Genomic DNA, 25,586 nt, shown 5'->3' with positions numbered 1-25,586 from the left:
AGTGTATGATATCGGATAAATGTGAATAAATTAATATAGAAGCTTTTATACCTGAAGACTGAAAGTTCTAAATAGAATTGTGTACAAAATGAATATTCAGCTTAAATCAATAGACAAACAATATGGTTAGTGATGTCAAAATGAAAATACTGTCTTAACAAAATACCGGATCTATTTCATACTTACAGACTTTCTTCAGCTCTCTTCCGGGAGCCAGCCAGTGGAGGTGGGCGAGAGGGCGGCCAAAATCGCGTCATTTCGGCCCCGCCCCCTGTGACGGCATGACGCAAAGGCGTCATATGACAGTGGGGCACTTCCTAGTGAAGTGGGCAGAATTCGGGAGATTGCCACATTCACCCGGGAGACTCTCGCAAAATGGGGGAGTCTCCCGGACATTCCGGGAGAGTTGGCAAGTATGATCTATTTGTTCCCATCCAAAGGCTCCGATTGTTCTTAATTTTCAAAAGAAAATGTGAGGAAAACAAGCAAATAAATACCCTCTATACTATAGAGTGTAACATATAACTCACAGTACATACAATGTATGATGTATCTTACAAGGTAATGTACACCAATATATATATATATATATATATATATATATATATATATATATATATATATATATATATATATAATCATATCACACAGTATATGCAGTATTATACATGTATATATAAAATAATATACAGGCTAATGTACACATAATTATATGTACCATGTAAAGAAGTATGACATATAATACATATACAAAGAAATAACCAGCAGCTTCTCTCATCCCTGTTAAAGAATTATATAACTATCACCCTAACCAGTGCCCCAATCAAACATGGCTGCCGTGTCATCACTGTAGTTCTCAGCAAATAATACACTAAACCAGTGGGTAATATTTATACAATTTGATGGATAATGAATGTACTCGATACAGAAACAGAGGCGGCCATGTTATTGTAGCACAGATAAAAAAAATTCTATGTTCTCCAAGTAGCCCAGTGGCGGCCATTTTCCTGTAGTCTCCCAGACAAAAGATTTTACATGAAATAACCGCAGCCCCCACCAGCTTCTAGTACGTGGCACTGAGGAGGGGCTGGGACATAGGATCTATCCAGCATCGTTATATATCGTGTGACTGAGGTAATGTTATATTATATTATAGTTATATATAGAGGGGACTGTACAGTGATATATGGGAGTAATAACTCCCAGCACACACTGATATGGGGATTATTATTATTATATAGAGGAGAGGGGACTGTACAGTGATATATGGGGAGTAATAACTCCCAGCACACACTGATATGGGGGATTATTATTATTATATAGAGGAGAGGGGACTGTACAGTGATATATGGGAGTAATAACTCCCAGCACACACTGATATGGGGGATTATTATTATTATATAGAGGAGAGGGGTCTGTACAGTGATATATGGGAGTAATAACTCCCAGCACACACTGATATGGGGGATTATTATTATTATATAGAGGAGAGGGGACTGTACAGTGATATATGGGGAGTAATAACTCCCAGCACACACTGATATGGGGGATTATTATTATTATATAGAGGAGAGGGGTCTGTACAGTGATATATGGGGAGTAATAACTCCCAGCACACACTGATATGGGGGATTATTATTATTATATAGAGGAGAGGGGACTGTACAGTGATATATGGGGAGTAATAACTCCCAGCACACACTGATATGGGGGATTATTATTATTATATAGAGGAGAGGGGTCTGTACAGTGATATATGGGAGTAATAACTCCCAGCACACACTGATATGGGGATTATTATTATTATTATATAGAGGAGAGGGGACTGTACAGTGATATATGGGAGTAATAACTCCCAGCACACACTGATATGGGGATTATTATTATTATATAGAGGGGAGGGGGCTGTACAGTGATATATGGGGAGTAATAACTCCCAGCACACACTGATATGGGGATTATTATTATTATATAGAGGAGAGGGGGCTGTACAGTGATATATGGGAGTAATAACTCCCAGCACACACTGATATGGGGATTATTATTATTATATAGAGGAGAGGGGACTGTACAGTGATATATGGGAGTAATAACTCCCAGCACACACTGATATGGGGGATTATTATTATATATAGAGGGGTCTGTACAGTGATATATGGGAGTAATAACTCCCAGCACACACTGATATGGGGGATTATTATTATTATATAGAGGAGAGGGGTCTGTACAGTGATATATGGGGAGTAATAACTCCCAGCACACACTGATATGGGGATTATTATTATTATATAGAGGAGAGGGGACTGTACAGTGATATATGGGAGTAATAACTCCCAGCACACACTGATATGGGGGATTATTATTATTATATAGAGGAGAGGGGTCTGTACAGTGATATATGGGAGTAATAACTCCCAGCACACACTGATATGGGGGATTATTATTATTATATAGAGGAGAGGGGTCTGTACAGTGATATATGGGAGTAATAACTCCCAGCACACACTGATATGGGGGATTATTATTATTATATAGAGGAGAGGGGTCTGTACAGTGATATATGGGAGTAATAACTCCCAGCACACACTGATATGGGGGATTATTATTATTATTATATAGAGGAGAGGGGTCTGTACAGTGATATATGGGAGTAATAACTCCCAGCACACACTGATATGGGGGATTATTATTATTATATAGAGGAGAGGGGACTGTACAGTGATATATGGGAGTAATAACTCCCAGCACACACTGATATGGGGGATTATTATTATTATATAGAGGAGAGGGGACTGTACAGTGATATATGGGGAGTAATAACTCCCAGCACACACTGATATGGGGGATTATTATTATTATATAGAGGAGAGGGGACTGTACAGTGATATATGGGAGTAATAACTCCCAGTACACACTGATATGGGGGATTATTATTATTATATAGAGGAGAGGGGACTGTACAGTGATATATGGGGAGTAATAACTCCCAGCACACACTGATATGGGGGATTATTATTATTATTATATAGAGGAGAGGGGACTGTACAGTGATATATGGGAGTAATAACTCCCAGCACACACTGATATGGGGATTATTATTATATAGAGGAGAGGGGACTGTACAGTGATATATGGGAGTAATAACTCCCAGCACACACTGATATGGGGGATTATTATTATTATATAGAGGAGAGGGGACTGTACAGTGATATATGGGAGTAATAACTCCCAGCACACACTGATATGGGGGATTATTATTATTATATAGAGGAGAGGGGTCTGTACAGTGATATATGGGAGTAATAACTCCCAGCACACACTGATATGGGGGATTATTATTATTATATAGAGGAGAGGGGACTGTACAGTGATATATGGGAGTAATAACTCCCAGCACACACTGATATGGGGGATTATTATTATTATATAGAGGAGAGGGGACTGTACAGTGATATATGGGGAGTAATAACTCCCAGCACACACTGATATGGGGGATTATTATTATTATATAGAGGAGAGGGGTCTGTACAGTGATATATGGGAGTAATAACTCCCAGCACACACTGATATGGGGGATTATTATTATTATATAGAGGAGAGGGGTCTGTACAGTGATATATGGGAGTAATAACTCCCAGCACACACTGATATGGGGGATTATTATTATTATATAGAGGAGAGGGGACTGTACAGTGATATATGGGAGTAAGAACTCCCAGCACACACTGATATGGGGGATTATTATTATTATATAGAGGAGAGGGGTCTGTACAGTGATATATGGGAGTAATAACTCCCAGCACACACTGATATGGGGGATTATTATTATTATATAGAGGAGAGGGGACTGTACAGTGATATATGGGAGTAATAACTCCCAGCACACACTGATATGGGGGATTATTATTATTATATAGAGGAGAGGGGACTGTACAGTGATATATGGGGAGTAATAACTCCCAGCACACACTGATATGGGGGATTATTATTATTATATAGAGGAGAGGGGTCTGTACAGTGATATATGGGAGTAATAACTCCCAGCACACACTGATATGGGGGATTATTATTATTATATAGAGGAGAGGGGTCTGTACAGTGATATATGGGAGTAATAACTCCCAGCACACACTGATATGGGGATTATTATTATTATATAGAGGAGAGGGGTCTGTACAGTGATATATGGGGAGTAATAACTCCCAGCACACACTGATATGGGGATTATTATTATTATATATAGTGGGGACTGTACAGTGATATATGGGAGTAATAACTCCCAGCACACACTGATATGGGGGATTATTATTATATAGAGGAGAGGGGACTGTACAGTGATATATGGGGAGTAATAACTCCCAGCACACACTGATATGGGGATTATTATTATTATATATAGTGGGGACTGTACAGTGATATATGGGAGTAATAACTCCCAGCACACACTGATATGGGGATTATTATTATTATATAGAGGAGAGGGGACTGTACAGTGATATATGGGGAGTAATAACTCCCAGCACACACTGATATAGGGATTATTATTATTATATAGAGGAGAGGGGACTGTATAGTGATATATGGGAGTAATAACTCCCAGCACACACTGATATGGGGATTATTATTATTATATAGAGGAGAGGGGTCTGTACAGTGATATATGGGGAGTAATAACTCCCAGCACACACTGATATGGGGGATTATTATTATTATATAGAGGAGAGGGGTCTGTACTGTGATATATGGGGAGTAATAACTCCCAGCACACACTGATATGGGGGATTATTATTATTATATAGAGGAGAGGGGTCTGTACAGTGATATATGGGGAGTAATAACTCCCAGCACACACTGATATGGGGATTATTATTATTATTATTATTATTATTATTATATAGAGGAGAGGGGTCTGTACAGTGATATATGGGGGTAATAACTCCCAGCACACACTGATATGGGGGATTATTATTATTATATAGAGGAGAGGGGACTGTACAGTGATATATGGGGAGTAATAACTTCCAGCACACACTGATATGGGGATTATTATTATTATTATTATTATTATTATTATTATATAGAGGAGAGGGGACTGTACAGTGATATATGGGGAGTAATAACTCCCAGCACACACTGATATAGGGATTATTATTATTATATAGAGGAGAGGGGTCTGTACAGTGATATATGGGGGTAATAACTCCCAGCACACACTGATATGGGGATTATTATTATTATTATATAGAGGAGAGGGGTCTGTACAGTGATATATGGGGAGTAATAACTCCCAGCACACACTGATATGGGGATTATTATTATTATTATTATTATTATTATTATATAGAGGAGAGGGGACTGTACAGTGATATATGGGGAGTAATAACTCCCAGCACACACTGATATAGGGATTATTATTATTATATAGAGGAGAGGGGTCTGTACAGTGATATATGGGGGTAATAACTCCCAGCACACACTGATATGGGGATTATTATTATTATTATATAGAGGAGAGGGGTCTGTACAGTGATATATGGGGAGTAATAACTCCCAGCACACACTGATATGGGGATTATTATTATTATATAGAGGAGAGGGGTCTGTACAGTGATATATGGGGAGTAATAACTCCCAGCACACACTATGGGGGATTAATATTATTATATAGAGGAGAGGGGTCTGTACAGTGATATATGGATTGGGGTAATAACTCCCAGCACACACTGATATGGGGGATTATTATTATTATTATTATATAGAGGAGAGGGGACTGTACAGTGATATATGTGGAGTAATAACTCCCAGCACACACTGATATGGGGATTATTATTATTATATAGAGGAGAGGGACCTGTACAGTGATATATGGGAGTAATAACTCCCAGCACACACTGATATGGGGGATTATTATTATTATATAGAGGAGAGGGGTCTGATCAGTGATATATGGGAGTAATAACTCCCAGCACACACTGATATGGGGGATTATTATTATTATATAGAGGAGAGGGGTCTGTACAGTGATATATGGGGAGTAATAACTCCCAGCACACACTGATATGGGGATTATTATTATTATTATTATTATTATATAGAGGAGAGGGGACTGTACAGTGATATATGGGGAGTAATAACTCCCAGCACACACTGATATAGGGATTATTATTATTATATAGAGGAGAGGGGTCTGTACAGTGATATATGGGGGTAATAACTCCCAGCACACACTGATATGGGGATTATTATTATTATATAGAGGAGAGGGGTCTGTACAGTGATATATGGGGAGTAATAACTCCCAGCACACACTGATATGGGGATTATTATTATTATATAGAGGAGAGGGGTCTGTACAGTGATATATGGGGAGTAATAACTCCCAGCACACACTGATATGGGCATTATTATTATTATATAGAGGGGTTTGTACAGTGATATATGGGAGTAATAACTCCCAGCACACACTGATATGGGGGATTATTATTATTATTATTATTATATAGAGTAGAGGGGACTGTACAGTGATATATGGGAGTAAGAATTCCCAGCACACACTGATATGGGGGATTATTATTATTATTATATAGAGGAGAGGGGACTGTACAGTGATATATGGGGAGTAATAACTCCCAGCACACACTGATATGGGGAATTATTATTATTATATAAAGGAGAGGGGTCTGTACAGTGATATATGGGAGTAATAACTCCCAGCACACACTGATATGGGTATTATTATTATTATATAGTGGAGAGGGGACTGTACAGTGATATATGGGAGTAATAACTCCCAGCACACACTGATATGGGGGATTATTATTATTATATAGAGGAGAGGGGTCTGTATAGTGATATATGGGGAGTAATAACTCCCAGCACACACTGATATGGTGGATTATTATTATTATTATATAGAGAAGAGGGGACTGTACAGTGATATATGGGAGTAATAACTCCCAGCACACACTGATATGGGGGATTATTATTATTATATAGAGGAGAGGGGTCTGTACAGTGATATATGGGAGTAATAACTCCCAGCACACACTGATATGGTGGATTATTATTATTATTATATAGAGGAGAGGGGACTGTACAGTGATATATGGGAGTAATAACTCCCAGCACACACTGATATGGGGGATTATTATTATTATATAGAGGAGAGGGGTCTGTACAGTGATATATGGGGAGTAATAACTCCCAGCACATATTGATATGGGGATTATTATTATTATATAGAGGAGAGGGGTCTGTACAGTGATATATGGGAGTAATAACTCCCAGCACACACTGATATGGGGATTATTATTATTATATAGAGGAGAGGGGTCTGTACAGTGATATATGGGAGTAATAACTCCCAGCACACACTGATATGGGGATTATTATTATTATATAGAGGAGAGGGGTCTGTACAGTGATATATGGGGAGTAATAACTCCCAGCACACACTGATATGGGGGATTATTATTATTATATAGAGGAGAGGGGTCTGTACAGTGATATATGGGAGTAATAACTCCCAGCACACACTGATATGGGGGATTATTATTATATAGAGGAGAGGGGTCTGTACAGTGATATATGGGAGTAATAACTCCCAGCACACACTGATATGGGGGATTATTATTATTATATAGAGGAGAGGGGACTGTACAATAATATATGGGAGTAATAACTCCCAGCACACACTGATATGGGGATTATTATTATTATATAGAGGAGAGGGGTCTGTACAGTGATATATGGGGAGTAATAACTCCCAGCACACACTGATATGGGGGATTATTATTATTATATAGAGGAGAGGGGTCTGTACAGTGATATATGGGAGTAATAACTCCCAGCACACACTGATATGGGGATTATTATTATATAGACGAGAGGGGTCTGTACAGTGATATATGGGGAGTAATAACTCCCAGCACACACTGATATGGGTGAATTTTAAAATCTGCAGACTCACACGTTAGGACTGAACCAGTACTTACAATAAATAAAGACACTGACACTGGAAATTTGTTGACAAATAAAGGTCACAGTTTACTAAAAACAAGACATTGTGGAGGAGAAGGTAAATTGTGAGTCAGCTACAACTAGTAGTAGTAACCATCTGACACTAACCACAGTTCCCAGGATATAATCCGTTACGATTGGCCAGTGCTAAATCTGACATCAGCGTGACTACACCCCTTATGGACTCAATGTCGGGCTAACACACAGCAGGTCAAGGGATCCCCCACACAAAGGGACCAAGAGCCAAAGTTACTTCGAAGAGGACAGTGACCTGCGGCCGATCAATGGAAGCACTGTATAAATTTGTTGTTTTGCAAAGGCCTTCCTGCCAACACTGTAGCCCTTTAAAGGCCTACAGCCTGCCAACAGGTAACTAAGCTACCTCTCACCAACCTCCAGTAAATTTTTATGAAAATGCATAGACCCTCTCCTATAAGGTGTACACAATCCGCCCTACACAAGTGTCTTCCCTCATAGTAATCAGTGGTTAATGCACAATCCATACAGAGCCGGGACTATGTGTCCTGTGGACCTGTTGACTTTTTTAAGCAAACCACGCGCACGGGGACTGGGATATGATACCTCCAGAAGAGACTGGGCACCCCTTACGTCCGTCAGAGAGGTACGGCTGGCCAGTGTGCCTGGATTGTCCTCAGATCCTCCCTAACAGAGAGCAAATCAAGGGACTTACCTAAACGTTGCTCCTTAAATTAATGGCAATGATGTCAGGAGGACCAACCATTCCCACATCTAAAGACAATAAAGGGATATAGGACGACCACCTAAAACCCATCTTAACCAACCATTTACGACCATAGGATGTGCAAACGAGCACCAATTGTGCACAAGAATGACAGAGCCAGTGCATTGAACTAAGCAGAGCTCTTCCCCGGATACGCACCAAAAGGGGGTAAGTGAATGCAATGCCAAATAAACGTGCTACGTCGGTATCAAACGGACAGCTGCATTGTGTTGAGCTTGTGCCAACAGTTCCCGTAGCCATCGGACTTCCGTCTTCCTAATTGTTTTAACGCTGCTATGGAAGACACTTTTAAAGCTGCAGCTGTAGCTGCCCAAACCTAGCGAATGGGTGACATATTCCCCCACTGCGAAACCTTATGCTCTTTTGAAAAATTGCTAGCAATGAATTAAACTCAAGGAAGAAATTAAGCGTCACCAACTATGTGACATCCCCTGTGTGCGAAGATACTGTTCACCTAAAGCAACTGGACATATGGTTGGGGCTGCAATTGAGTCAATGGAAACCCACACCCGCTAGCTAAATATCCGTCTGCGACCTCTCTCTTCAGTCAGACAGCAAGTAATGCCGCATCAGCTCTATCTATGCAAATCATAGATGTAATCACCTTCCATAATTCTATATACTAGTAATAGAAGTCATCAGGTAATGTAACGCCAGGATGTAGCATCAAAGCAGACAAGTAGCGCACCAACCTAAAAGACCTGAAGGCAGTCATTAACGTTACATGAGGTAAACCTCAGGTGCTTCTCCCCCTCAACGTGGGCTTATAGTATAACCCAAATATAACGGGCTAGTGAAGGCAAGAAGGCATGTAAATTGCCCTTGGTCAAAATATCACCTTAGAAGCTCCCCCTGCCAGCAATGTATGTTTGAACGTATTTTATAAAAGATCCATGAATGGCAATCAGTCTAGTGTTAGCATAAACTAGGGAAGCATGTCCCCAAATCTGAAATCAGCGCATCAAAGAATTCAAAGTGTGTAAATTGTAGTGGGTAACTGTCTTGTACTCTGGAATGATCTCATTGTTCTATTACTGCCAACAATAATTGATAATATGTCGCCCAATCAAAAGTTAGCATTGTCCAAGCACTAAAGGGCCCTATCGATGTTAGCTAAAGCGAGTAAAAGCATCAAGTAAGTGGCTGTGTAAAACCTGTACTCTTGGTAAAACCATGAAGCTAGTGATTCACCAAATATACCTGCATTAAGTGTAGTGACTGAAGAACTAAACTTGGGCATGCTCACGTTGTAGTGGCACTGCCTAAAATCATGGTATAATATTCCTGCAAAATAGAAATCAGTATAGGCTAGATAAAGCCCTCTGTATTACTAAATAAAGAGCTGACAGACATGCTCAGAGAACAAAATTATTAGAACCTAGAGCTCCTAGAGCGGGTGACATCCATTCATGAGCGAAAAAAGTAGGGGGAAATAAGCTGGTGCCGACAGGGAATATGGCATGCAGAGCCCAATATGGAAGCCATAGATTGCGCTAGCTGGCTTTTGGGGTGAATGATAAATCAGAGTCTACGTATAACAGCCCCAGAACAGTCTCCATCTTGTACACTAGGAATGGCCTGCAATTAGTCAATAAACAGACGGGCAGGTATGAGAAAGCGGTTTGCCTATAATCTTGTCTGGATGTCTCCACATAATGGAAGTGTGAGCCTTACTGTCAGGAGCCGCAGGCACCATCGCGACTCGCTGCCCCTGGTCTCTGGCGTCCCGGCCGTCTCCATGATGACCGGAACGTCACTTCCGGCTCCCTCGTCCTGGTTGCCTAGGCAACAACCGGGACGCTTGAAGCTCTGCCACCGCACCCTGCCAGCTGTCAAACAGCCGGGCGCGCTCGCAGGTCTGTTTAGAATCGGCCATCCATGGCTGATTAGAGTTTTATCTTGCAGCCCTGACTAATTATGCAGCTGGGCACTGCATCCTCATTGGCCACCAGGACTGCTAATTATTTAGGCTGGTCCTGGGGATACTTTCAGGGCTTTGTCCCAATTGACTCTTGGTACTATGTAAGGCAGTGAGAACTGAGCCTCACTGCTGGTTATAACGTTCTGTTCCAGTTTGCTACCTGCGTCTGTGCAGTGTTGGTGTTTAACCTTGGATTGCTTTTCCTGTGTATGACCTCTGCCTGTTCCTGGACTCTGAATCTTTGCCTGTGACCCTGACCTTCTCTCTGTACCCGAACTCTGAACCTTGCTGTGGCCCTGACCTTCTGCCTGTACCCAAACTCTGAACCTTTGCCTGTGGCCCTGACCTTCTGCCTGTACCCGGACTCTGAACCTTTGCCTGTGGCCCTGACCCAGCTTGTACCAGTCGATTCCGCCTGTGCTCTGTCAGGCCAGTCAGTCTTTGTCATCTCTGTCAGCAGACCTCTGGCCTGTCCCTCCTCCGTGTACTATCTCCCACACCTGAGTGCTGCCCTGTGACCATAAACTTGTATTACACTGAGTGTAAGTCCTAGGGGCATCCGAGTAACTGTGAGCATAACCAGTCTCTATGGGAAAGGCGGCTGCTATAGGTGAATACGTCTTCCGCTACTTCTACAAGTTTATGGCGCACTGGTGGCCATAGCACTTACAATATGCTTAAAGAAAAGTACAGATAATTGTCAAAAGATAAAATAAAGTGCGTGCATAATATTCCTCTCAAAATCGAACCTGAGTGATAATGGCTTAAAGGTATATAGCTAGTTAGCTGTAGTAGAGGAAAAAACCTCAGTTTGCCCATAGTGAGGAGTGTCCTTGTGTCGGAAATACCATCTCATTGCTAGCAAGCACACTGGGTCTCACAAATGCCAAATGGATTTCTGCATAAACTGATTTAACCACTGAGCTTAACTAAAGTAGTCATCATACAGACACCATACTAATTCCTTCTTGTGGCTGGATTATGTAGAAATAACTTATTGTAGAAATTTATTTCAATTAGTAGCATAGGCACCAGTTTATATAATTGGAATTGTACTGATTTTTGATAGTTGAAATGTACTAATTTCTGATGCAATAGGCATATTTTGAAGGAAATGTGTTTTTGTAACTGTCTGAAGAAAGGATCTCATGTTAATTAGACCTTTTATATTTGTGAATGCCCAACACTTGTTTAGCTTGTACACACAGCAGGGAGTTGTTAAGACTGTCATCCTGTGTCTGAGACAGGTAGGAAATCTCTGAACAATGTAGACAGAAAGTGACTTAGGAAATCACAGATTGATGTGAAATTAGTTAAAGTATAAAATTGTGCTAACTCCAAGGTTAGAGAACATATTACATACTGCTGTTAATCTTTTAATTTAATATTTCAGACTTTTTGGTGCCTGGTCGGAAAAGGGTGCTGTGTCCAAAACTGTATAACAAGAGCACTGTTTGACCATGTGATGTATTATTCTATCTGTACCCTCTGGAGATCAATAGCACCATAAACTAGTGTGTAATTGCCCTTATAATGGCTATTTGAGCTAATAAAACATCACTGCTTCAAGATCCTGCTTTGACGACTACTTACCTGCTGTAAATTCCTGTGACCTACAGATTAGACCAAATCTAATCCGCTATCTGGCAGTTCTGAGGTTGGGACCCAGCATCCAGTACCAACGCTCTGCCTGCTACCCTGCAGCTCTGGGCAGTGTGATAGGTCGAGGGGAACCATCCACAGCAACCTTGATCTATAGAAAGAGGTCAGATGTACCAGCCTAGGTGCCCAGCAAGGGGGTACACTAACAGGCAGAGTTGCCCAGAAGGAAGCGGTTTTAGGTGCCGGTGAAGGAGCCTAGTGGTGGCAGCAAGTCCCTCCTACTGTGGGAACTGGCCAGGCAAGCCCAGCCGAACCGCAGCAACACGTACAGGGTGGCATGGGAGGTCCATACTGTCACATTCCTCATAGATAAAATGTTGCTTCTTGAATGGAGATAATGATGTACGCTGTAGCTTACGGTGGGGCCTGTTTCTATGTAGTCTACTGAATTTTAAAAGGCAAGGCAGCAAATTGTGGCAAGACTTATATACCTCTGTCCAGGTAACTATCGTTAGGGATGTAATAGCCACGGCACCACCAGATAAAAAGAAAGAAACCAAAGAGGAGTTAGAAAGCACAGCTAGGAGAAGAAGAAAAGACAGCAAACTAGAAGGAATAGCAGCTACTGAAGTAGATGCCAAAGAATACTGAGCCTGAACACAGTTCTCTGCTCCACAGATTTCCTGCAGTGAATGAGTCCCAGCAACCCTTGAGAGGAGCCTTTATAGTGTGGCTGAGGACACTCCCATTGGATCCTATTGGCAGGGACCTGCCAATAACCCCGAATGGGTAATTGGACTTAACCCCGAATGGGTAAGTACATGACACTCACACAAACAGGGTCTTCAGTGAGCTACAAATAGGAAGATGAATGAGACAACTCCTGGCACAAACCGTTAGTTATAAATATTATTATTATATAGAAGAGAAGGGTCTGTGCAAGTTTTCTACTTTTGAGGCATGCATCATTTTTCTTAGCTGTCCACCTACAAATCATTATCTAATCTTCAAAATCTCTCTGGAGGGCTCTGTTATTTCTGCTACTCACCTAGTCTAATTCTGTAGATATCATATAAAGGGAAAATACAGGTAGACCATTGTATATTGTGGGGAAGTATGATGAGAGTAAGTATAAGGGATGACTTGGAATAAGGTGACAGAGGTGAGGGATGCTGGGAATGTCACAATCTCATAACATATATCTATGAATACAACAGTGATATCCCTTATTACATTATGTATTATTGTGTATATAGTGCCATTGTATTACACAGCACTGTACAGAGGGTTTCTCAGGATTCACATTTCTGTATATTGGAGCTTACAGTCTAACTTGTTTACCACATACACCCTATGTTTCATTTTTGTCATGAGCCAATTAATCTTCTAGTACGTTTTTGAACTCTTGGAGAAAGCCATGTAAACACGGGAAAAACATACAAATTATACACAGGTATAGAATCCATGACCTCAGTCCTGTGTGGCAGCGATACTAACCACTGTGCCACCGAGCTCTCCATTATAATCTATTATTTAACACCTGGGCATTCGACATACATAGAGATAATAATGTCTGTCAATACACAGCTGTGAAGAAGACCTCCGGTTAGTGTAAGACACCCAGCAGCCATCCCTGTGTGTCAGGAGGATTGAGCAGGCCCCAGAGCCCCATCACGGTGCCTCCACCTCACTCACTGATACATGAGAGAGACAATGACCAGAAGATCCTGGAACTGACCAACAAGATCATTCAGCTGCTGACTGGAGAGGTGACTGCTGGGAATGGGACATTATACAGTAACACCAGGGGATGTGTCTGGGTGATGACCATTGTGTGTATCAGGGTCCTATAAGGTGGATGATGTCACTGTCTATTTCTCCATGCAGGAGGGGGAGTATATATAGGAGGACACAAGGATCTGTACAAGGACGTGATGATGGAGAATCACCAGCCCCTCACATCACTGGGTAAGAAGAGGTTTAGCCACAGTCCTGTATGCATATAGGAGATGTTATCACAATGGGCTTAAGTCATTAAGGAGAGTACGGCAATAAAAGTAGTATGTTTTCTCCTCGACTAACCTTGTTACAATACAAGGGGTGCAAATTAGTTTATTATTTTTAATGTAAGGAAATTGCTGGCTGTTTTTTCATGTAGCACACATACTTAATGGCTTTATTTTTGCACTGACATTTAAAGTTAATCTAGGACATGCCCTTTCCCAACTAAAATTCTGCCCCCACATTTTAAATGTACCTCCCCACTGCAACGCAACATGGTTTTGCCCAGGTGCAAAGTTACTCTTTTTTTTTTTTTTTTTTTGCTGTGCTTTCTTTAAGGACTGGGGCCCTATGTGTATAAATAAATTGTTACATGTGTACAGGGTGAGATTCTATATTATATAATATTACATTAGATGATGTAATATAATATGTTATTATAAATAGTTTTCAGTGTTCATTTTGTTTTAATTTGGTGCTTAATATTCCTATGTTTTGCCCCCCCCACATATTGAATAAAAATACCATAATTAACCGAAAGTTTCATATAATTTTATGTTTTTAGTCTAATTGGAGCCGGGACTCCTTTGTATTAATGAGCTTAGCTAAAGGTAGATAACTCTACCAATCACAGTCCCCTCTAAACAGTAGGGGACTGTATATTCAGTTTCCTGGCAATTCCAAACCCGTAATGCTGCCGCCAACCGTCTCTTGTATAGTAGCAGCGCATCTGTGGCCGGATCACTTAGTAATAACTTATTTTATAGATGTATTTTTCATATTGGTACCAAGTCTCCTGTTCTGTATGTATTAGAGATAACAGGGAAAATATCCCAATTGTGATGAAACAAACAAATGGTTCCTGTGCTCCGCACTGGCGCATTAATATGTAATATCCCGGCACAGACTCTGTGGCGCCAGGGTTGATACAGGAGGCAGACGCAGGGCCCAAGAGAGGGGGGGGGGCGGGGACTAATTGCCCAGGCCCGGGCATGCCAGGGGGCCCAGCCCGGGCCCTCACTGCTGACTATTGTTTTATTTTTGTTTTTTTGAAACCTCTTGTTTTCATTTCGGGTTTTTTTCCTGCTAGGGGTGGGGGGTGGCCCCGCCCCCTTCATTGGTGGCAGAGCAGGATACTTAAAAAAAAAAAGAATATGTGATCCCGGAGCCAGCGTCCCTCTTCTTTCCTCTCTGCGTCGTTTGCACTGAATGTCGGGCTTGACGTCATCAAGTCACGCCCGTCATATAGTGAGAAGCGGCGCAGAGAGGAGCAAGCAAGAAGAGAGAAGAGAACAGATGAAAGAAGCAAATACAGAGGTAAATAAAGGAACAGAGGCAAGGGGAGGAAAACAAAGGCACTGAGTGATGAAGGAGAGGGGAGGACAGCATGGCACAGTGATGAAGGAGGGGGGGTGGCACAGTGATAAATGTGAGGGGGGAGCACCATGACACAGTGATGAAGGTGAGGTGGACAGGATAGCACAGTGACGAAGGGGGGGAGCAGCATGGCACATTGAAGGAGAGGGGAGAGCAGCATGGCACTGTGTGATGAAGGGGGGGAGCGGCATGGCACAGTGTTGAAGGAGGGGGGTGGCACAGTGATAAATGAGAGGGGGGAGCAGCATGACACAGTGATGAAAGAGGGGGGGGCAGGATGGCACAGTGTGATGAAGGGGGGGGCAGGATGGCACTGTGTGATGAAGGGGGGAGCGGCATGGCACAGTGTTGAAGGAGGGGGGTGGCACAGTGATAAATGAGAGGGGGGAGCAGCATGACACAGTGATGAAAGAGAGGTGGGCAGGATAGCACAGTGAAGAAGGAGATGGGGAGCAGCATGGCACAGTGTGATGAAGGGAGGCCACGTGAATGGGCGAAAAGCAGCATGGAGGGCGCAGTGTGATCATAAGGGGGCACAGTGTGGTGACGAAGGGGCACAGTAATATGTGTGTGATGGCACAGGGGGCTTGTGGTAATGTGTGTGATGGCACAGGGGGCTTGTGGCAATGTAGTGTGTGATGGCACAGGGGGCTTGTAGTAATGTGTGTGTGATGGCACAGGGGGCTTGTGGTAATGTGTGTGTGATGGCACAGGGGGCTTGTAGTAATGTGTGTGTGATGGCACAGGGGGCTTGTGGCAATGTAGTGTGATGGCACAGGGGGCTTATGGTAATGTGTGTGTGATGGCACAGGGGGCTTGTGGTAATGTGTGTGTGATGGCACAGGGGGCTTGTGGCAATGTAGTGTGTGATGGCACAGGGGGCTTGTGGTAATGTGTGTGTGATGGCACAGGGGGCTTGTAGTAATGTGTGTGTGATGGCACAGGGGGCTTGTGGTAATGTGTGTGTGATGGCACAGGGGGCTTGTGGCAATGTAGTGTGATGGCACAGGGGGCTTGTGGTAATGTGTGTGTGATGGCACAGGGGGCTTGTGGCAATGTAGTGTGATGGCACAGGGGGCTTGTGGTAATGTGTGTGATGGCACAGGGGGCTTGTGGCAATGTAGTGTGATGGCACAGGGGGCTTGTGGTAATGTGTGTGATGGCACAGGGGGCTTGTGGTAATGTGTGTGATGGCACAGGGGGCTTGTGGTAATGTGTGTGTGATGGCACAGGTGGCAATGTAGTGTGAGGTAGGTGGTGGCTACTTAGTGGTTGCAATTTTGTTTGTGGGGTGATGGGGCAATTTAATAGTGGGACTATTAATTTAAGATGGGGCTGTTTGGGAGCTATTGAATGTGAGGGTGAGTTTGCGGAGAATGAGGTCTATTTATTAAATGTGACTGAATTATTTAATGGCAGTGATGGTTGCGGGAAATAGGTATATTTATGAAATGAAAATACTATTAATTTATTGCTGGGGCTGTTTGGAGGGAGGGAAATAGGTTTATTTATTAAATGGGAATACTATTATTTTAATGTTGGGGCTGGAGGAAGGCCTAAGTATTAATCGTGGGAGCTATTGATCTAACGTTGGGGCTGGTTGGAATTTTCTAAATGTACCCATTTTTTTTCCAAATAGGGCTCTGCACACCCATTTCCTGCCAGACTCCCACAGCAGGTTAGCAAACTCCTCATGGGTGACATGAGGGTTCTTGGCAAGGTCCCGGAACTTTTGTCGATAGGTCTCTGGGGTAATATTGGGAAGCGCAAATCACTAATACCAAATAATCTATATGTCACACGCCAGGCGATCGTGCTGCACACCCGATCCCCGGCACTCTAACCTGACTCCGACATCCATCCGCTCCGTCCTGGTCGCCGCCATCTTCGTTTCGACCCGTCCCATTTATTTCCTCTGCTCCTCTCCCATTGGATGAATATTTTGGCTCCAAATTTTAAAAGGCACCTTCCCTTGAATGTTTGGTGCCTGTTCTTTATGTTACCTTCTTTGTGCTAGACGTGGCTCCCTTGTTCCTGTTTGACTGCAGAGCTGACACTCTAATAGGTCTTTCACCTGCGTTCCAGTGATAACCTGCTGACTTCAGAAACTGACACTTCCTAAAGTATTTCTGCCGCCATTCCAGTGGTAACCTGTAGTTTGCAGAACTGACACTCTACTCTGTGCTACACCTCCATTCCAGTGGTAGCCTGCTGACTTCAGAACTGACACTTCCTAAATTGTTCCTGCCATCATTACAGTGGTAACCTGTAGTTTGCAGAACTGACACTCTACTCTGCGCTACTCATCCGTACCAGTGGTAACCTGCTGACTAACAGTACTGACACTTCCTAGTGATCCTGCTGCTATCCCAGTGGTAAACTGTCGTCCGCAGAGCTAACACCGCACTCAGTCCTTCTCCGCCATTTCAGTGGCACCCACCAATCTCTTCTACTCTCCTCTACGTGTGGACTGCCATTGCTGAATATCTTGCATGTTCCTCTAGAGGTTTCGTCTGGTACTCCTGGTAAGATAGACCTGCGAGATAGACACAGCAAAGCCAAACCGCCTTGCAGCTGGTCCCTGGTGAATACCGTCTCCTCGTTAGACTCCGCGCCCTGCTTGAGTAGTGCAAATCTAGGCAAACCGTAGGTTCCACCCTTCTGAACCATGACACTATACCACCATAAATTAAATTAATATCATATAAAAAACATTTATTAAAAATAAACAATTAATATGACACATTTCATGACCTAAAAAATAAAGAATATAAAATTACATGTAAATTATAATATAATAAATCCAATTCAAACAGCAGTAATAAGGACACAACATGATATTGTTAATAATCTACCTACAGTGCACTTGTAGGAAAATAATCCACATTTGTATTTGAAAAATGTAATTGCTCCAATTGATGTTAAAATGATGTGGAAGAGTTGTAGACCAATACAGTCATTATTAGGACCCGTTTGCTATCTCATTCTGTATATGGAACTTTCAACTACTGGATTAAATACATGCAATCCATTCCAAGAGGAGAGAATTGAAGTTGGAACTGTCTCGGCAGTTAGATTCCCTGTCCGCTACAGCTGCCTACAGTCCCTTGTTTTTTTTATGTAAAATACTTAAGCATTGATACACAAGAATCCCCTAGAGGAGCAGTGATTAGTGCTACCATGTTGATAGATTTGTGGCTATGTAAGCATTTTATTGATTTTCATATTAAATTTGAGAAATTTAAATTGATCTTCATATTGGAACTTTACTGGAGCCTTCTGGATAGGATATAAAAGTTTGTTTCTGGGGTAATACTGTACTGTTTAAGGAGGGCCCTTTTAACTATATAATAGTCTGCACAGTCCTCTGAGAGCACTCCACAGTAGGCTTTTACTGCACGTCCTTGCAGTGTGGGCACCAAATGCTTGACCCATTCCACTCTGGGTACAGGGTGTAGTCTGCAGACCCTTCAAATACTTGCAGATGCTTGTTAATATTACCAACACTGTCCTCAAATTTAGGGTAAAGATGATAGTCCTGCTCTCCTAAAGGCCGTCTCCCCCTGGGCTGCATGGCTGGTGTCCTTCCATCTTGGCGCCATGCCTCAATGACCTGTACCCCGCTCAGCTGCACTTGCCTTGTCCATAAGGCCGCCAATTGGATCCTTAGCCCGCTGTCAGGATCTGCCTGCAGCCCTCTGTATCGCATGCTTCTTATTGGCAGCTGCTGCTTACAGGACCTTGGACTTGTTTTATTATGTTTATAAGCCAGTACCTCTGTTCACTAGAGGTGCTGCTATTGTGCCTTTTCCTTTGTTATTATTAGGGTTAACCTGTGTCACTAATTATCTCCTGCACCTGGGTGTTTATACCTGCCTCTCTCCCTCTCATGTGCTGGTCATTGTTGTTATGTTGCCTTCCCCTTTGGTATGTCTCCTGTGCTCAAGGACTTCACATCACTACTCCGGATCTCTCTTCATCTAACCATTCTACCTGCACCCGCGGTATTCCTTGCAACCAGTATCCAGTCATCTTAGATATTCCTGTGCAGTTTCAGCATTACTTGGTTTGTTCCATTTATCTGCTATATTTTACCTTTATCACATCTAGGGCTCCATAGCTGTGACTTGCTTTGAAGCGTGACACCCAGGAACCTCTATGCTCATCATAGGACAGAGGAGCTGGTTCTGTTGGTACCATCTGTTGGACAGAGCACTCAGCTCTGGCGGTCTGAGGCACCTTGTTCCTGGTTTTTAACTGGACCGCTGCTTTGGCCAGTACCTTAGGTGCTGTAGGTGCCATTTTCTCAGCGCTGCTCTCAAACCAACCCTGGTTGGCGAATTCCTGATATCAATGCACTTGGCATTGCACAGAGTCTCAAGGTCTGCCTTGGACATATTGGTGTATGCAGACATCCTGTGCGTTCTCCTGGCTGCAGTTATTCCTCTCCTGAATAAATCGCTCTCCTGTCTGGTGCACAAAAAGTTTGCCATCAGAAATCTCTTCACAGGATGGACCTCCTATGCCACCCTGCTGTGTTTCTGGGCCACCGTCCCATCTTTATCCCAAATGTGCCCCTCTAAACGCAGTAGGAGTGATTCTGCTGCCACCACTATACTCCTTCACCAGCAACTAGAACCGCTTCCTTCTGGGTAACTATCTCTACTAGTGTAACCCCTTGTTGGGCACCTGGGCTGGTACACCTGACCTCTTGCCTTCAGATCAGGGTTGCTGTGGATGGTTCCCCCTGGCCTATAACAATGGCTAGAGCTGCAGGGTAGCGGGCAGAGTATTGATACTTGACACTGGGTCCCAACCGCCGAACGGCCGGATAATGGATTAGATTGGTCTACTTTGTAGGTCACAGGAATTACAGCAGGGGAACTACAAGTGCTAGCATTCCCTGGCCCGCTGTGTCATGTTGTATCACAAAATAAAATTTAAAAAAACCCACACTCCTCGTTTTAACCACTTCATTTTATGAAACAATTAATAAATCCAACCAACATCTGTGTTCTTCATCTATATGAGACAATTTCTCTTTTAATCCAATAGGCTTGTTAAAATAGAAAGCACCAATCACTGACAGCAATATTATAAGTAGACCATGGGTGCTTCTGTAGCTAGGAGCAAGTGGTCGTCGTTTATATGGGTTTATTTTGTTTGCCAAATTAGTTTCTGATAAGTTGTGTGGGCTACACCTGTGAAATTTTGTTTTGCTTTTTTTTAAGGGGCCTACAGGACCTGGGGCTATATTAACTAAACTGCAGGTTTGAAAAAGTGGAGAGGTTGCCTATAGCAACCAATCAGATTCTAGATTAGTGACAGCTATAATCTGATTGGTTGCTATAGGCAACATCTCCACCTTTTTCAAGCCTGCAGTTCAGTAAATATACCCCCTGGAATGTGTTTTGGGTTTTCTAAATTGTACTTTTTGTGTATTTTCATATAAAATCCAAATCCCTAATTATGATACATTAGGGTAGACAGCAGGGTTGTGACTGTTATATGATGTGATTAGTAGTAACAATAATGACATTTTATAAATCTAACCACCAAACATATTTCCAACAGAAAGCTCTAAAGATCCATCTGCTCTTCATAAGGAAGAATTATTCTCGTGTGATGAAGAAAGTCTCAAAGACAACATTTGTACACTCACAAATCATACACAATATATTAAGGAGGAATCAGAATCTACTTCCAATGATGAGAATTGTTTTAACGGGTTAAGCTCCGTTAAACCCCAGAGGATGGGAAAAAGCAGTCACATTGCAAAAAAGGTTTGGTCCTGCTTGGAATGTGGGAAAAGCTTTATCAGAAAATCACTCCTGCTTACTCATCAGAGAGGTCATACAAGAGAGAGACCATTTTCTTGTCTTGAATGTGGGAAATGTTTTATCTATAAATCAAATTTAACAATGCATCAGAAAACTCATACCAGAGGAATATATAGCTGCTCTGAATGTGGGAAATGTTTTATACATAAGTCAAAACTTGTTGTACATCAGATCATTCACACAGGAGTACACCCATACTCATGCACAGAGTGTGGGAAAGGATTTAGAAGTAAAGCAGATTTTGTTAGACATGAAAGGATTCACACAGGAGAGAGACCATATTCTTGCTCTGAATGTAGGAAATGTTTTAGAAACAAATCAAGTCTTGTTGTACATCAGAGAAGTCATACAGGAGAGAAACCATATTGTTGCTCTGAATGTGGGAAATGTTTTAAATGCAATTCAGAACTTGTTAAACATCAGCACATTCATACAGGAGAGAGACCATATTGTTGCTCAGAATGTGAGAAATGTTTTAAAAATAAGTCAGATCTTGTTAAACATCAGGGGATTCACACAGGAATACACCCATATTCTTGCTCTGAATGTGGGAAAGGGTTTCATGGTCATTCCGATCTTGTTGTACATCAAAGAAGTCATACAGGAGAGAGACCATATTGTTGCTCTGATTGTGGAAAATATTTTAAATGCAATTCAAATCTTGTCAAACATCGAAAACTTCATTCAGGTGAGTTACCATATCCTTGTACTGAATGTGGGAAATGTTTTGGAAGTATTACAAACTTTGTTATGCATCAGAGAATTCATACAGGAGAGCGACCATATTGTTGCTCAGAATGTGGAAAATGTTTTACACAGAATGCACATCTTATTAATCATCAGAGACGACATACAGGTGAGAAACCATATTGTTGTGCTGAATGTGGGAAATGTTTTACAACTAATGCAAGCTTAGCTTCACATCAGAGAACTCACACGAGAGAGAAACCATATTGTTGCTCAGAATGTGGCAAATGTTTTATCCGTAAATCAAGTTTAACACTTCATCAGATGACTCATACGGGAGAAAGGCCATATACATGCTCTGAATGTGGGAAATGTTTTAGATGCAAATCAGAACTTGTTAAACATCATCAAATTCATACAGAGGAGAGACCATATTCATGCTCTGAATGTGCAAAATGTTTTAAATGCAAATCGGAACTTGTTGAACACCAGCGTATTCATACAGAGGAGAGACCATATTCTTGCTCTGAATGTGGGAAATGTTTTAAATATAAATCAATTTTAAGAAAACATCAGAGGACTCATACAGGAGAGAGACCATATTCATGCTCTAAATGTCTGAAAGGTTTTAGATGTAAATCAGAACTTGTTAAACATCAGCAAATTCACACAAAAGAGAGACCATATTGCTCTGAATGTGGTAAATCTTTTACTCATAAATCAATTTTAATAAGACATCAGAGAACGCATACAGGAGAGAAACCTTATTGGTGTTCTGAATGTGGGAAATGTTTTAAATATAAATCAATTTTAAGAAAACATCAGAGAACTCATACAGGAGAGAGACCATATTCATGCTCTGAATGTGGGAAATGTTTTACATGCAAACCAGCACTTATTAAACATCAGCGAATTCATACAGGAGAGAGACCATTTTCTTGCTCTGAATGTGAGAAATGTTTTAAATGCAAATCGGAACTTGTTGAACATCAGCGAATTCATACAGGAGAAAGACCATATACTTGCTCTGAATGTGGGAAATGTTTTAAAGGCAAGTCAGGTCTTGTTCAGCATTTGAAAACTCATACAGGAGAGAGACCATATTGTTGCTCTGAATGTGCAAAATGTTTTAAATGCAAATCGGAACTTGTTGAACATCAGCGAATTCATACAGGAGAGAGACCATATTCATGCTCTGAATGTGCAAAATGTTTTAAATGCAAAGGAGAACTTGTTAGACATCAGCAAATTCATACAGGGGAGAGAGCATATTCTTGCTCTGAATGTGGGAAATGTTTTATAAATAATGTTCAACTTCATTGGCATCACATGATTCACACAGGAGTGAGACCATATTGTTGCTCTGAATGTGGGAGATGTTTTATTCATAAATCAATTTTAAACAGACATCAGAGAACTCATACAGGAGAGAGACCATATCCTTGCTCTGAATGTAGGAAATGCTTTTCAAGTAAATCAGAACTTGTTACACATCAGATGATTCACACAGGAGAGAGACCATATTCTTGTGCTGAATGTGAGAAATGTTTTACATGCAAATCTAAACTTGTTACACATCAGCGAATTCATACAGGAGAGAGACCATATTCTTGCTTGGAATGTGGGAAATGTTTTAAATACAAATCAGAACTTGTTACACATCAGCGAATTCATACAGGAGAGAGACCATATTGTTGCTCTGAATGTGGAAAATGTTTTAAAAGCAAACCAGAACTTGTTAGACATCAGCGTATTCATACAGGAGAGAGACCATATTCTTGCTCTGAATGTGGGAAATGTTTTAAATTCAAAGGAATTTTAACAAGACATCAGAGAACTCATACAGGAGAGAGACCATATTCTTGCTCTGAATGTGGGAAATGTTTTGCTAAAAAATCAGGGCTTGTTAGACATCTGACGATTCATACATGAGTACAATCATTTTCATATAAAGTGTGTGGGGAATGGTGTAGATGTAATCCAGAACTTGTACATCAGAACAGTCACACAGGAGAGAGACCATATACTTACTCTGAAACTGGTAAATGGTTTAAAATCTGTTCAGAACTTATTGGCCATCAAATTATTTACACCAGAGGTAATCCATGTCCCATAATGTGGGAAATGTTTCAGATGTCATTTACTACTGAGGAGTATACCCATGTTCATGCTCTTGTTGTATAATTGCTATGTGGCTTTTTAAAAATTAGAAACTTAAAACTGAAGTTGCCTTAGTAATAAAGCTGCTAAAAATGTTCATGGATATTATGTAGAAGTTTCTATAAGGGTTCAGCTGGGCAGAGCTCTTCAGTGGTTTACTGAGGATATATTTCCCTATTGGAATCCCCGGGAAAACCTTTACCTCACATATATCGTCACAAGTGTATTTTAATGCTTATTTTTTTCATGTAAACTGTTCATATGCATTTTTTTTCTTTCTGATCTTATTTATACTTCATATATTTATATATATATATACAACGTGAGATAAACTTTGGAAATACTTTACAATTTTCGTCTTCATGTAAATCAGTGATGGCAACAGTGGCCCTAGGGCCACATGCAACCCTCTGAGTCTTCTGCTGCAGCCCCATCTACTTACTGCTTTATTGTCAGATTTGTTTGTTACGGTTTGAAACACTTGTTTAGAAATGTTTACTGATATGTCAGGTGTCTTTCATTAAATGTATTGTTTTAGCTTAATATTGAGATTAAGGGCAATGTACGGCCCTTATGAATGTTAGAGGGCCACACTATGTGAAGTGTATCAGGTTGCCCATCACTGAGGTAACACCTAATAAAAGATAGAGTATATAAATAAACAATATTCATTTTTAACGTCTTCTTACCCAATCATGCCTCCCTCCCCCTGGTAGCTTGTGGTCAGGATGGATGTACCCTTCCCCCTGCCACTAGCATCAATGGTAAAACTGTGAAACCCCTCCAGTCTGATTTACATTCTAGCTATATGAATCAGCATGGATTGGTTAAAGATACCGTAGGCTGGATTATCTTCTGCAAGGTTGTCTATCCAGTAATGTATAAAAAGCTGAATTGTGCATGAAAATGTGTATTCCATCTGTACGTCTAGCTGATCACCAGTACCTCTAACTAGTGTGTAACGTTCCTTATAAGGACACTACAAGAGTAATATAACATCACTGCTTGTAAGATTCTGCCGGACACCTATTGCCTGCTGTATTTTGTGATGTACAGATATTAGCTAACACTCTAATCCATTATCCGGCTGTTCTGTGTTTAACCCAGTGAATCTGCCTGCTACCCAGCAGTCCTAATTCATAGTAAACAGGAACAATAGCCAGTCAACAGTAAAGAGGTGCTGCAGCAGCTATACTGACCACCTAGATGTAAGCGT

General features: G+C 41.5%; 2 protein-coding genes across 4 annotated transcripts in view; one reads left to right on the top strand and one right to left on the bottom strand.

The window, feature by feature from the left end:
• LOC142160092 (uncharacterized) overlaps nucleotides 1–25,586 on the bottom strand; it is a 270,628-nt gene that overhangs the window by 86,489 nt on the left and 158,553 nt on the right. The window lies entirely within an intron of this gene.
• Nucleotides 1,051–25,035, top strand: LOC142160078 (uncharacterized). 3 transcript variants are annotated; one of them, XM_075214991.1, is made up of 5 exons: nucleotides 1,051–1,134; nucleotides 8,133–8,388; nucleotides 12,984–13,118; nucleotides 14,193–14,273; nucleotides 21,258–25,035. In XM_075214991.1, the coding sequence occupies exons 3-5, from the start codon at nucleotides 13,115–13,117 to the stop codon at nucleotides 24,140–24,142; spliced, it is 2,970 nt and encodes a 989-aa protein (XP_075071092.1). In that variant the 5' UTR covers nucleotides 1,051–1,134; nucleotides 8,133–8,388; nucleotides 12,984–13,114; the 3' UTR covers nucleotides 24,143–25,035. The 3 variants fall into 3 exon arrangements, with proteins under 3 accessions (XP_075071092.1, XP_075071094.1, XP_075071091.1); XM_075214993.1 differs by lacking the exon at nucleotides 8,133–8,388 and adding an exon at nucleotides 13,893–14,074 and having other exon boundaries at nucleotides 1,053–1,134; XM_075214990.1 differs by lacking the exon at nucleotides 8,133–8,388 and having other exon boundaries at nucleotides 1,053–1,134.

Source organism: Mixophyes fleayi, chromosome 6 (assembly GCF_038048845.1).
Source record: "Mixophyes fleayi isolate aMixFle1 chromosome 6, aMixFle1.hap1, whole genome shotgun sequence".
Taxonomy (NCBI): domain Eukaryota; kingdom Metazoa; phylum Chordata; class Amphibia; order Anura; family Limnodynastidae; genus Mixophyes; species Mixophyes fleayi.
The sequence above is the reverse complement of the archived record's forward strand: the minus strand, read 5'-3'. Positions and strand labels throughout refer to the sequence as shown.